The sequence below is a fragment of the Rhinolophus sinicus genome, linkage group LG07, assembly GCF_036562045.2.
Source record: "Rhinolophus sinicus isolate RSC01 linkage group LG07, ASM3656204v1, whole genome shotgun sequence".
Lineage (NCBI taxonomy): Eukaryota > Metazoa > Chordata > Mammalia > Chiroptera > Rhinolophidae > Rhinolophus > Rhinolophus sinicus.
Window position 1 is genome coordinate 83,874,686 of NC_133757.1, and position 12,435 is coordinate 83,887,120.

General features: G+C 54.0%; 1 protein-coding gene across 2 annotated transcripts in view; it reads right to left on the reverse strand.

Annotated features, from left to right (window-relative positions):
• The window catches only part of CARM1 (coactivator associated arginine methyltransferase 1), a 40,723-nt gene that overhangs the window by 7,754 nt on the left and 20,534 nt on the right, over positions 1-12,435 (reverse strand). For both annotated transcript variants that reach the window (XM_074338176.1, XM_074338175.1), the window contains exons 2-6: positions 7,976-8,101; positions 6,120-6,226; positions 5,065-5,169; positions 2,775-2,885; positions 1,401-1,578 (exon numbers count right to left, since the gene is read on the reverse strand). In XM_074338176.1, coding sequence (XP_074194277.1) covers positions 1,401-1,578; positions 2,775-2,885; positions 5,065-5,169; positions 6,120-6,226; positions 7,976-8,101 — 627 coding nt within the window. The remainder of the gene's footprint in view (positions 1-1,400; positions 1,579-2,774; positions 2,886-5,064; positions 5,170-6,119; positions 6,227-7,975; positions 8,102-12,435) is intronic.

Below are 12,435 nucleotides of genomic sequence, written 5' to 3' on the forward strand. Positions count from 1 at the left end.
GGCAGGGTCTCCATCTGCGTGGCCCAAGGAACAGGTGAGTCAGGGCCAGCAGCACGGAGATACGGGGCTCCCTAGGGAAGCCCAGGCGCCGAGTCACCTGGCTTCAGGTTTGTGGGCCTCCCTCCCTCCCCCTCTGCAGGGAAAGGGCCGAGGCACTAGCAGGAATCAGGCAGGGAGGAGAGCTGTTCCACTCTGGTCCAGAGGTCACTTGTGGGACCACCTGCCAAGGAGGAGTCTGCAGGACCCCTGGCGACATCATGGGAAAGTGCCCCAGCCCTGAAGGCACCTAAAGGGGCGCGTCCTGAGATGGAAGGAAGCCACACTCATGCGGTAGACAGGGGTCAGCGCTGGTCCCGGGCTACTTGACGGGGGGGGGTGGGGTGTGCAGCTGCGCGGAGAGCCTGACTCCTGTCCGTCCTTATGTTCCATAAGGAAGACCCACTCTGCCAGGGCCTCCACCCCTCGCCAGGCTTAGCCACCTAACGGGCATAATGGGAGGAAAGTGGGTACAGACAACCCCCCCCCCCCCGGCAGCCTGGCTTCCCACACTTACACCTGGGACATGAGACACAGGACACGGCCGTGGGAAATCCAGGAGTGGGGCCTGAGGCAGGTCCCTGCAGCCTGGATCCAGGAAGACTGGAGGACCAAAGTGGGCGCTTCCCGCAGACTAAACCACCCCTACCCTCCATGAGGACACCGTCCCCTGGCTTCCCACCCATGTCCTGGCCAGGTACTCCTGTGCCACACGCACACGTGCACGCACACACCCTTGTTTGTATAGAAATACTCAAATACAAACACCCAAACTGAAAAATGGACACACGAGTAGACCTTCAGAATCAGGCGCAGACCCCCGGGACAGATGGGCAAGTCCAAACAGTGATTTGATGACCCAGGAGCACTGTCCATGCCCCACTGCCCATGTCCAGGCAGTGACACAAACAGGAGCCACAGATGGCATGCCAGACAGCTGCCCCCGCTACACACCAACCCCCACCCTGTCTCCCTGGCCCAGAGGAGCACAGGGGCCTGTCCAGCTGAAGGCCAGGGGACAGGGCTGGGAAGGAAGGCGACCCATCAGCTCCTCTGTGCCCCCCACAGAACACCTTCTGCACCTGCCCACTTCCCGGACACCAGGCAAGGCACGAGACGGGAGGCAGCCCCTCTGGACCCTGACCAGGTGAACTGGCAGATGGATGTGTAGTCTGTCTGGGGCCCAGGGTTCCCAAGCCACAGCCGGCTGGGAGGGGAGGTGTGGGGGGCAGGGCCAAGGCCCCAATGCCCTTAGCACCCCAGGATACTGAAACAGGCTAGCAGGGCACTGAATCACCACTGTGCCCACTGAGCAGCTGCCAGGGGCTCCCCACGGGGGCCCCAGGGCCAGCAGGGACACTTACCGCCAGGCCTCAGGTACTTCTTGGCATGGAGGTAGCTCTCGAGCATGCGCTCATTGAAGAGCATGTAGCCCATGGGCTCCGAGATGATAATGTCCACCTGCTCGGGGAGGGAGACCTCCTCCACCTTCCCAGGGATGACGACGATCCGGTCGGTGAGGTTGTTACTCTTCACCAAGACCTGCAGGCGAGAGGGCTGCTGGGTCAAGGGGTCCCCGAGCCAGCCGCCTGCCACGCGTCCCCAGGGGAAGGAGGGCCTCCGGCCACATGCAGCCACCCAAGTCCCTCTGCCTCCGTTGGCACCCTACCCACGGCCATGACCAGTCACGGGCCCAGCCCTCCCTCAGGGCTTTCCCCGCTGCAGCTCCAGGTCCCCTGATGACAACTACTAATGGGAGGAGAGATGGGGATGGTAGGCTTTGCTACAGCCACCAAAGCCGAACTGGGACACACCTTCCACCCCAGCAATTCCAGGGCTAGAAATCTGCCCTACAGACACAGTCACACAGGGGAGGTGACACGTGTATGAGGAGTTCAGTACAGAATCTGTCTGTGCTACAAGAACTGGAAAGCAGCCCGAGTGGCAATAATAGTCTGTGTCTAAACAAAAGTGGTCCGTCCAGGCAAAGGGACACTCTGTGACCACTAGAAAGGTAAGGAAGCTTCATGATGACAGCTGCAACAAGCAGGAAGGGAGCAGAGCACGTGCAGGATGGTGGTGGGCTACCATCTGCGTAAGAGCCGGGCGGGGCAGGAGCACACGCTCGCCTCCGGAGCCCCCACGAGCTCTGCAGACTCACGATGCATTAGGGGGTAAAAAAGTATTTTGTCTCCCTCTGACAGGGCTGCGCAGCTGGGAGCCAGGGGTGGGGAAGGAAGCACCTTCACTGCTCACCCTTTTGTGACTTTTAGGTTTTGAACCTTCTGAATGGTTTCAGCGCAAAAGGGAACAACAACAAAATGACAGCTTAAACTAATGAAATGAAACCCTGTTGTTACTCATATTTCACAAGTGTGGGAAGTGGGGTTCAGAGAGGTGGGGCGTTCGCCAAGGCTGAGATCCCACCCTGGTCTGTGTGACTGCATAGTCCCCTGAAGCACGAGGCTGTCCAGCCTCTGAAAACCCCAAACATCCCCTGAACCCAGTAGGTGACCACCAGTCATGGAAGGGACACCACCTCAGGTCCAGCAAGCCTCTCCCTCCTGTAACCACTTGGTTTTGGGGACAAGAGACCAAAGTAGACAAATGATGTCTTCAGGTTCCCCTGGATCTGGGGTTCAGGTCTCCTGGGGGCTCCCAGCAGGGCCAGTTTCCCCAGGCTGGAGCGGGCACCAGCTGCAGGACGAGAACAGGCTGGGCTCGCGTGGGCTGCTGACCTCTGCGTGCTGGGCCATGGTGCTGGCCTCTACCGCGTAGATCTTCCTCGCTCCAGCTTGGGCGGCGAAAAATGACAGGATCCCAGAGCCACAGCCAACATCAAGAACGATCTAAGGGAGGAGAGGCCAGTGAGAAGGAAGCCCCGATGAAGCAGCGGTGGTCGCAGATGTGCACATCACCAGGCCCGGGCTCCTGCAGACCCACGCGGCCGAGCGCACCCGGGCCCTGCAGACCGCCTCCCACAGCACGTGCAGCTGCCCACAGCGTGGTTTCTGAGCGGCCTGGAGTACACGGGGGTCCCCGGTTCTGGATCTGGAGATGGTAGAACAGGATTTCTGAAGTCAGCTAGGCTGTTAAGACCATCACATGCTCTTGGACCCGATTCAAGAAGGACTAGTTGAGGGGTGGCCGGTTAGCTCAGTTGGTTAGAGCGTGGTGCTAATAACACCAAGGTTGCCAGTTCGATCCCCGCACGGGCCACTGTGAGCTGTGCCCTCCTTAAAAAAAAAAAAAAAAAGGACTAGTTGAGCTGTGAACTATCTGTGTAGCACAGTGGACACCTGGCTGTCAAACGTGATCCTGTAGTTTCTCTGGGAAAGAGCGCTCACAAGGGAAGGACACCTCTGAGCCCCTCAATGGGACCACCGAGGTCCACACAGCGGGCAGGAGGTGGGCAGCCTCCGACCCCAGGCCCCTCAGGGTTTCCCCACAACCTGGGAGGAGCCCCCGGGGAAAGCCTACACAACCCCAAGCCCACAGGCTCCATGGCCTCTGAATCAGCCAGGCCATGCTGTGGTCCTCCCTAGAAACTGGCTTGGGAGCTAAGAAGTGTCCTTCTGGGGCCTCTGCAGCCCTCAAAGGGGGGTGTTGGGGGTGTTGATGACAGTATCTCCTGGTTGCATGCTGACCCCAGCCCAGAGAAGCAGCCAGTGCCTGGGCTGGGGCAGGTGAGCTGCCCAAGCCCTGAGGCCACTGGGCACAGTCTCAAGAGCTGCTGGCCCCCATAATGTCGGCTCTTGGAAGAGTCCAGGCTAGTGTATGGTACAGCATCGCTTATTCTGGATTTCTCTGATTGCTCCTGTGTTAACGGAACCTGGATAAAAGTGCCTGGTGGACATGTGCACCTGCTTTCTAAAGCAGAACTGCTCTGGGCACAGCAGCGGGCAGAGCGAGCGCCCAGAAGGGGCACGGGGACAGTCGGACAGGAGGGCCTCAGGGTGCCTCTCAGAACTCAGGATGAACCAATAAGTGGATCCCTGTCCTGGGAGAGCTGGAAGGTACTTTGCTGAAGGAGCGTCGTGCCATTCCCGGGCCCCACACGCTGCTCCAGCACAGCACACACCAGCACACACCAGGAAGCTTGGGGCGCCAGGAGTGCTAAGAGGCTGCTGCTGTGTCCAGGACAACCCCTCCCCAGGTTGTGGGGGTCAAGCCCTGAGGCCCAGGGGGCTTTGTCCTGAGGGAATTCTCAGCAATGTTCGGGGGGGGGGGGGTATAACCAAGACAATGGAGGAGACAGATCCACCCAGACCATGCTGAGAGCCCCCAAAGATAAATCGAGAAAAACACAAGCTCCCATTTAGTTCAAAGGGGGAAAAGAAGAGAATAAACTTTCACTTCTGAACACAGGTGCCCTGTGCTGCTCTTTTTACTGCTCATGAGTATATTGCGTGTCCTCAAATAATGTGATTTCCTTCAACATCGTTCATTACGACATTGAGGAGATGCTGCAGGAACCTAACTCCCATTTATACCATTAGCCTACATAAAGCTGATCTCCTTATACGTCCTTTCGCCTTTAAGTCGGAGAACTTAGCAACACTGAGGACTCACTTTACACTACTTGGTAATATTGAAAAGATATTAAAAGGAACAACAGAAATAACTAGGTAGTTACACTATATCCATGTGACTTCATAGTATGTCTCAAGACACACCGTTAGGGGGTAAAAAAGTATTTTGCCGGACGAGCATGTAGTAGAACACAATCTGATTCTGTACATATATAAACAAGATTAAAGAACTCTAAAGTATGTATGTCGTACATGCGTGGGAAACATCGGGCAGTGGTTGTTTTGGAGGGAAATGACGGAGACCTTTCATGTCTACATTTGTACATGCTGGGTTGAGTTTTTACAATAAGTGCATTTTGCTTTTGTAATCTGAAACAATTAAAGATCAAATCCATAAGCAAAGGCAAACGAGAGAGGCACTGCCATGGCGGGGCGCGCTAGGAGCCTGAGGGAGGGTGTGGGGACAGGAGGGGGATGCAGGGCAGGTCCCGCTCACCTTGTCCTTGAAGTCTGTGTGGTTCTGCAGGATTGCGCGCTGGTAGGTGCCCGTCCGCACGTAGTCCTGCATCATGTTCTGCTGCTGGGACAGGTAGCCATAAAACTGGAACAGAGACACGCCAATGGCACAGGGCACGCGGTGGCACAAACGGCCAAGGCCCTGGCCAGCCCTCGATAGAGGAGGGCGCACTTTGGGCACAAACCTCCCGAGGAGGCCGCACCCCCTCTGCCAGCCCAGACCCTACTGGCAGCTGCTGGCTGCTCTGGGAGAGGGACCGGGAAGCCAGAGGCAGCCCCCAGGAGGGACACCGCCACCATCACCGTGGCCAAAGGACACAGCTGGATGCTACCTGCACCTGGAAGCCACCAGGAGAACTCAAGATTTGCCACAGGCAGGGTTCTGGGATCAGGGGCTACTTGCCCCATCTTAGGGGCCCCAAAGTGGAGTAGATCAAAACAGAACCCTAGGACTCAGAGCGCCAGGCGGGCGAGGTGCTGCGGGGTCTCTCTGTAAGACAACGGGCGATCGGGAGGCAGCGTGGCACCTGGGCAGGGGCATAGGCTTTGGCATCAGGCAGGCCTGGCTTCCCATCTTGGCTCTGTTGCATAATAGCTGTGTGACTTGGAGCAAGTCACTTAACCTCTCTGAGCCTCAGTTTTCTCATCTGCAAAATGGGGACAATAATAGTACTTACCTCCTAGAGTTGTTGGGAGGGCTCAAGTGCTTCTGTACCTGTGAAAGCGCTTGCACCACTGCCTGGCGTGCCCTACGTGGTCAGTACAGTCTAACTATGCTACCAGTACTCAGAAAAGCCTGTGCACCTGAACTTCACCTGCACTCAAGTCCTTCCAGCAACCCTCCTAGACAGGTCCTGGCATCTGTTTCACAGATGAAGAAACTGAGGCCCAGCAAGTGGAGGAAAGCTGCCCAAGGTTACGCGGCTAGTAAGGGGCAGAGCCAGGAGGTGAACGCAGATGGGCCTGCCCTGTGCTGCGCGGCCTCCCGGGGGCCACTGGGTGGCGGTGGCCTGGCCGGGGACTGCACGTACCCACCTGGAAGTACTGCACGGCGGAGGACTCCTCCGTCCGCTCGCTGAACACCGACCGCTCCAGGGTATGGCCCCGGCAGGTCTTCAGGATGTTGTAGAAGGAACAGAAATCTGGAAGGGGGAGTCAGGTCAGGCATGGCTGTCTCAGTGGACTTCTGTCTAGCTATGTCCTGACTGTCTTGTGTTGAGCATGTGTGACTTGGCAATTTCTTTTTTCCAAAAGCAATGTTGAAACTTAAGGAAAAGAAGGGCTGCCAAACCCGCCACTTGGTGGCTGACACAAGAAGGTAGGCGAACGTGCTCCCCATGGTTGCGTGGACAGAAATTTCACAGGGCATAAGCCCCCAGACCAGGGTGTCAGACTTCAGGGATTCACCCCAGCGAGTAAGTGCAAGTGACACACGGCAGTGTCTGAGCATAGCAGTGGACACAAGGGACGCCACCTCTGTGTCCTGTAACAGAGGACTGGTCAGACCCGAGTGGACACAGAGAAGCACGTCAGGGAACGATCGCCATGGGTCTGCCGGACGGGATGGTATCCAGCCTTTAAAATGAACTCTATTAACACAGAGTGGTGACCACTAACTGTATCAAGTATAAGAAAGCAGAACAAAATGAGAGACAGACAGTGGAATGGTGGGTGCCCAGGGCTAGGGGAGGTGGGTGGGGACTTAGTATTTAATGGGGACAGAGTTTGGAAGGATGAGAAAGTTCTGGAGATGAATCGGTGGTGACAGCTGCACAACCTGAGTATACTTAATGCCACTGGGCACTCAAAAAGGGTTAGAGTGGTAAATTTGTTTTGTTACATCTCTGTTACAATTTTAAAAACTGATAGGAATGAAAGAAAAAAAGTAAAATATAAACATCCACGGAGTAGAAAAAGACTACAGGAGTTGACAACACCAACTCTTAAAGGTTATTAGTGGTGGTGTTTTTTCTTATTTTTTTAAACAATGAATTTAAATTTTTTATGTATATAAAAAAAGGAAAGGAAGTATGGAGCATAAGAATGCCTCCGGGTGGGGGATAGTCCCCACCTAGCTGCTTTCTCCACATCCTGACCTTCTCTGCAGGGGGCAGCTCTGAAACCTAGTGCACGAGGGGAGGGTGGGCGGCCCTAGGCTGGCCCAGGCATGGGGAGTCCCCTCCATGGTGGCACTGAGCCAAGTGAGGGGGCTCTGAGGCGCTTGTGGTGGCCGTGGGCAGATGGCCTCTCCGACTAGGGCTCTCTCCCCAGCCCCAGGGCCACCACCAGGCCCACTGCCTTCCGCTCTGCAGTGACCGAGTCCTGTTGCTGGACCGTCAAGCAGTCTCCAGTCTTGGGCATCCTACTTCCTCCACCTGCCCCCCTCCAGCCACCCAAGCCCTCCTTAGTAAGCTCATGTGTCCACTTCTGTCCCTGCAGACAGGTCTGTTTAGGACCCTCCAGTGGCTTCTCTCTGTGCTCAGAACAGAGCCCCCACCTGCCTCAGGCCTTAGTCTTGCCCCCTCCTGTGCTATCAGGAAAGTCGGGCCCCAGGCCCCATCCCACAGGTTCCTCCTGGAGGCCTGGGGTGCAGCCCAGCTGGGGGGTCTGGAAAGGCCTCTCAGAGGAGGGGACTTATAAGCTAAGCCCAGAAGGAGCCAAAGGAGCCAGTGAGGGAGGCTCTATGGCATTCGTTCCAGGCATCGAGAATGTGCTCTGACCAGGACAGACCTCCATGTGGGAATGTGATTCTGAACGGCAGCAGAGCCTTCGCTGGGACAGAGGGGCAGCCTGGGATTTAACGGGGCGCCAGGCCCCCAGCAGCCGCGGCCCAGAGCCTAAGCCACTGGCACTGGGCACTGTGCGTGCTACCGGGACAGGAGGGCACGTACCGTTGGGGGTGGCGAACTGGATGAGGACACTGTTGCAGCCCAGGGTGATGATGAAGGACTGCTTGCCCACTCGGCTGCACTCTGTCTCACGGGACACCGAGCACTTGAATACACACACATCTTCATCTGCAAGGAGAGAGGCGGGCGTGAGCCGACGGCCCCGGCCAGCGAGCAAGGTTCCCGCCGGCGGCCTTTCAGTCTTCTCCTCACCACCCTCCGCCTTCCTTGGTTACCCCATTTCTTCCGCGGTGCCACAAACCCCTCCCTGGAAGCGCTGCCGTGTGCCCTGGCTGCCCACCCATGCAGTTAGGACACAGGACACAGCCTGTCCAGTGGGAGAAGACTGCTGCCCTCAGGGGACCAGGACCAAGACGGGGGGGCTGCCAGAAGCTGTGGGGCCCAGCAAGACATCTTGGCCCAGGACATTCCCTTCTGGAGCGAGTCCTGGTACTAGGTCCCCTGTCCATCCAACAGACACTAAGGTGGGAAGACAGTGACAAAAGGGCAACTTTGGCAGGGTCAGAGGGTCCCAGGACCTGGCAGGAAGCCCAGGCCCAGGTGAGGGCGTCAGGCATTCACTCTCCTAATGTTCGGTGTCACATGGAGGCAGGGGACCAGCAGCCTTCAGGGCTGAGCGGGGCTGGGGTAGGTAGGGGTCAAGAAAGAATTCTGGGTGACATCTCTGCTTCATTTAGCTGAGCCCTCTCCTCCTTGCATTTATGTGATTATAAGTGTGGCCACTGGAGGCAGACAGCCTGGATCCACGTCCTGCCTATGCCGCTGAGTGTGTCACTAGGACAGATCACTTAGCCTCTCTGAGCCTTGCTTTCTCATCTGTCAAATGGGACTAATGGTGGGAGAGGCACAGGGCCCAGCATACCTGCAGGATGCACTGCGTCATGTGCCACCACTATTACTGTCACCAGTTATTTATTCACTGGCACACAGTACATCCACGTTGGCCCAACTCAGCATCACCAGGCACAGGACAAACCCACAGGACGCTGTGGCTCTGATGTGATGCAGCAGGACAGACGTGGCATCTGTGATGCGTTTTTGACACAAATTTTACCCTGGTCCTATCACAAGGGGACACCAGACAGTATGAGATCGTGGGACAGTCTTCGATACAACCTGCCTGGTCTCCTCAAAATGGCCAATGTCAGTAAACACCAAAGTTTCTGGAAACTATTCCAGAGGGAGGGAGACTATAGAGACGTTGACCATCAAATGCCAAGTGTGACTGGACTGGAGCTGAAGGAAAACTTTCTCAAAAGCTATAAAGGACGAGTGGGGAATGTGAATGTGGACTGTAGATGCGATCATTTTAAATGATTTGGATGTGACGGTAGCACTGCGGTTCTGCAGAAAAATAAGAATGCCTTTATTCTTAGAAGACACATGTGCAAGTATTTTGAGTGGATTCTTGTGATGTCTACAACTTGCTTTCAAGTGGCTCATCAAATCCTCAATAAAACACACGTATAGAGAGAAGCACAAGTACAGATGTGGCAAAAGGTTCCCCATCACCCAGAATACCCAAAACAGTCTTGAAAGAGAACAGAGTTGGAAGACTCACACTTTCTGATATCAAAACATACTATCATGGTATAGTACTGTGTTTCCCCGAAAATAAGACCGGGTCTTATATTAACTTTTGCTCCAAAAGACACATTAGGGCTTATGTTCGGGGGAGATCATCCTGAAAAATCATTCTAGGGCTTATTTTCCAGTTAGGTCTTATTTTTGGGGAAACACGGTAATAAAAACAGAAAAGTGCTGGCAAAAGGACAAACATATAGATCAATGGAATAGAACTAGAGTCCAGAAACAAACCCTTATGTTTAAAGTCAACTGATTTTTAACAAGGGTGCCAAGAACAATCAATGAGGAGAAAATGTTATCTTCAATGAATGGTGCTGGGACAACTGGATCTCCACCTGCAAAAGAATGAAGTTAGATCCCTACCTCACACCATATTAAAAAACCTAACTCAGATGGACTAATGACCTAAATGTAATTGTGAAAACTATAAAACTCCTAGAAGAAAACACCAGAGTAAATCTTTATGACCTTGGATTTGGCAAAGGATTCCAAGACATGAAACCAAAAGCAAGAATATCAAAAGAAAAACTATATATATTGAACTTCATCAAAATTAAAAACTTTTGTGCATCGAGGACACTATAAAGTGAAAAGACAACCTATAGGATGGGAAAAAAATATCTGCGAATCATGTACCTGATTAAGATCCAGAGTCCAGAATATACAAAGAACTCTCAACAACAACAAAATAAACCCAATTCAAAAATGGGCAAAGGTCTTGAAAAGACAGGTTTCTCCAAAGACAACATGCAAATGGCCAACAAGCCCATGAAAAGACATCATTAGTCCTTAGGAATTGTACATCAAAACCACTATGAGATACCACTTCATACCCACTAGGATGGCTATAATTTAAAACAAGAAAAAGGGTGGGGGGATAACAAGTGTTGGCAAGAGCGTGGAAAAGTCGGAACCCTCCTCGTACCCTGCTTGGTAGGAATGGAAGATGGTGCAGTGTCTCTTTTCCACAGAGGAGATTCTTCAAAAAGTTAAACATAGAGCTACAATTTGACTCAGCAATCCCACTCATAGCTATATGCCCAAAAGAACTGAAAGAAGGTATTCAAACAAATACTTGTATGCAAATATTCAAAGCAGTACTATTCACAATAGCCAAAAAGTAGAAACAACTCAAATGTTCATCAATTGCCAAATGGATAAAAAAAATACGGTGTAATCCATACAACGAATTGTTATTCAGCCATAAAAAGGAATGAAGCCTTGACACATCTAACAGAATGAATGAAGCTCAGAAACATTACGCTCAGTGCAAGAAGCCAGACACAAAAGGTCACCTATATATGATTCCATTTATATGAAATATCCAGACTTGGCGAACCCAGAGACAGAAAGTAAACTGGTGCTTGTCAGGTGCTAGGAGGAGGGAGGACGGGGAATGATTGCTTAATGAATATGAGGCTTTCTTCAGAGTGATGAAAATATTTTGGAACTAGACAGAGGTGACAGTTACACAATACTGGGAATGTACTAAATGCCACTGAATTGTATGCTTTAAAATAGTTTATGTTAAAAAAAAAAGTTTATGTTATGTTAATTTTATCTCAACAGAAAAACGTTCCCAATGGGTGGCCCAGATATGAAGGGTGTTCACTGGGCCCCCTGCTCTCCTCCTGTGTGGACTGGGCCGGGGCTAGGCCCTGAAGGAGGGCTCCCAGGGCCACAGTGCAGGTTCTGCCAAACCGCCTCACACCTCAGGAGCCAGGTGCCGCCCTGCTGGGGGGTCGGGGCACCGAGTATGGCCAGCCTCCTGACCACACGTAGGTAGGAAGGGCATATTGGCAGGGCACTGCTGCAGGCTCACAGGGGACCCAAACAAGGTGCTCCCAAGTCCAGCTCTAAGCGGATCCCAGGAAGGGGCCCCACATGTTGGCATGGTGCCTGCACCCACACCCCTTCTGGGGCAGGAGATAAGCCAATCTGTCAGCTGCGCCAGGGTGACAGCAAGCAGACCAGGGAGGACCTCTGTTTACGAAGCAAACCGATCAGTTGCCCTAGGTGCCCTGCAACCTGGCACTAGGCAGGCAGCCACAGGACCCGTGGCTGAGCAAAGCTTGGCTGCGTCCAGAGGGCCTGGGCTTGGGCCTGGGAAGCTGGAGCTGAGGACAAGCCACCTGTCCCATCATTGCAGTGGCTCCCAAAGCCCTGAGACATCCTTCTGTGAGAGTCAAAGCTATGCCACCCCACAGGCCAGTCCCTGGCACATAGGAGGTACTCGATAAATATTTAACAAACCCCCCCAAAAAAAAAAAAAAAAAAAGCTGGACCATGTTCCTACGTGCTTTGAAAAGCCTCAGAAGACCAAGCTCTCTAATTGGCAGTGACGGCTCTGCGTGGCCTGTACCCCTCATTCCCCCACCTCTCCACTCACCAGACCCTTTCCCACGGCCACACTCAACCGTCCCACAGACCAGCTCTGGGCCTTGGCACGTGCTGTTCCCCTCTGCCCTTCCCTCACTAGAGCCGGCCCTCAGGATGATGGCACAGGTGGTGACATGCCTCTGCCAGCTGCACATGGCGCTCAGGCTCACCCACTGCCGTGACCTGCAGCTGGGCAGAGCACAGCTGGAATGTACACCCTGCCTCCCGGCTCCCTAACGGCTCCCCAAGGGGAGAGCGTCCCCCTAGGAAAGGGGGCCTAGGACCCAGAAATCACGGGGCCTGGCCCGCAGTGATGATTAGGTCCCAGCAAAGGCACGATCCTCTCGCCACCCTCTATTCAGCCATCAGTGGGCAAGCCACAGAAGAGGCAGGAACTTGAGGCCTCTGTGCCTTGCCCCCAGACACCAATCTAGAAAGCACCGGCCTTATCCCATCAGCCAGTGTTTTCGGGGGCT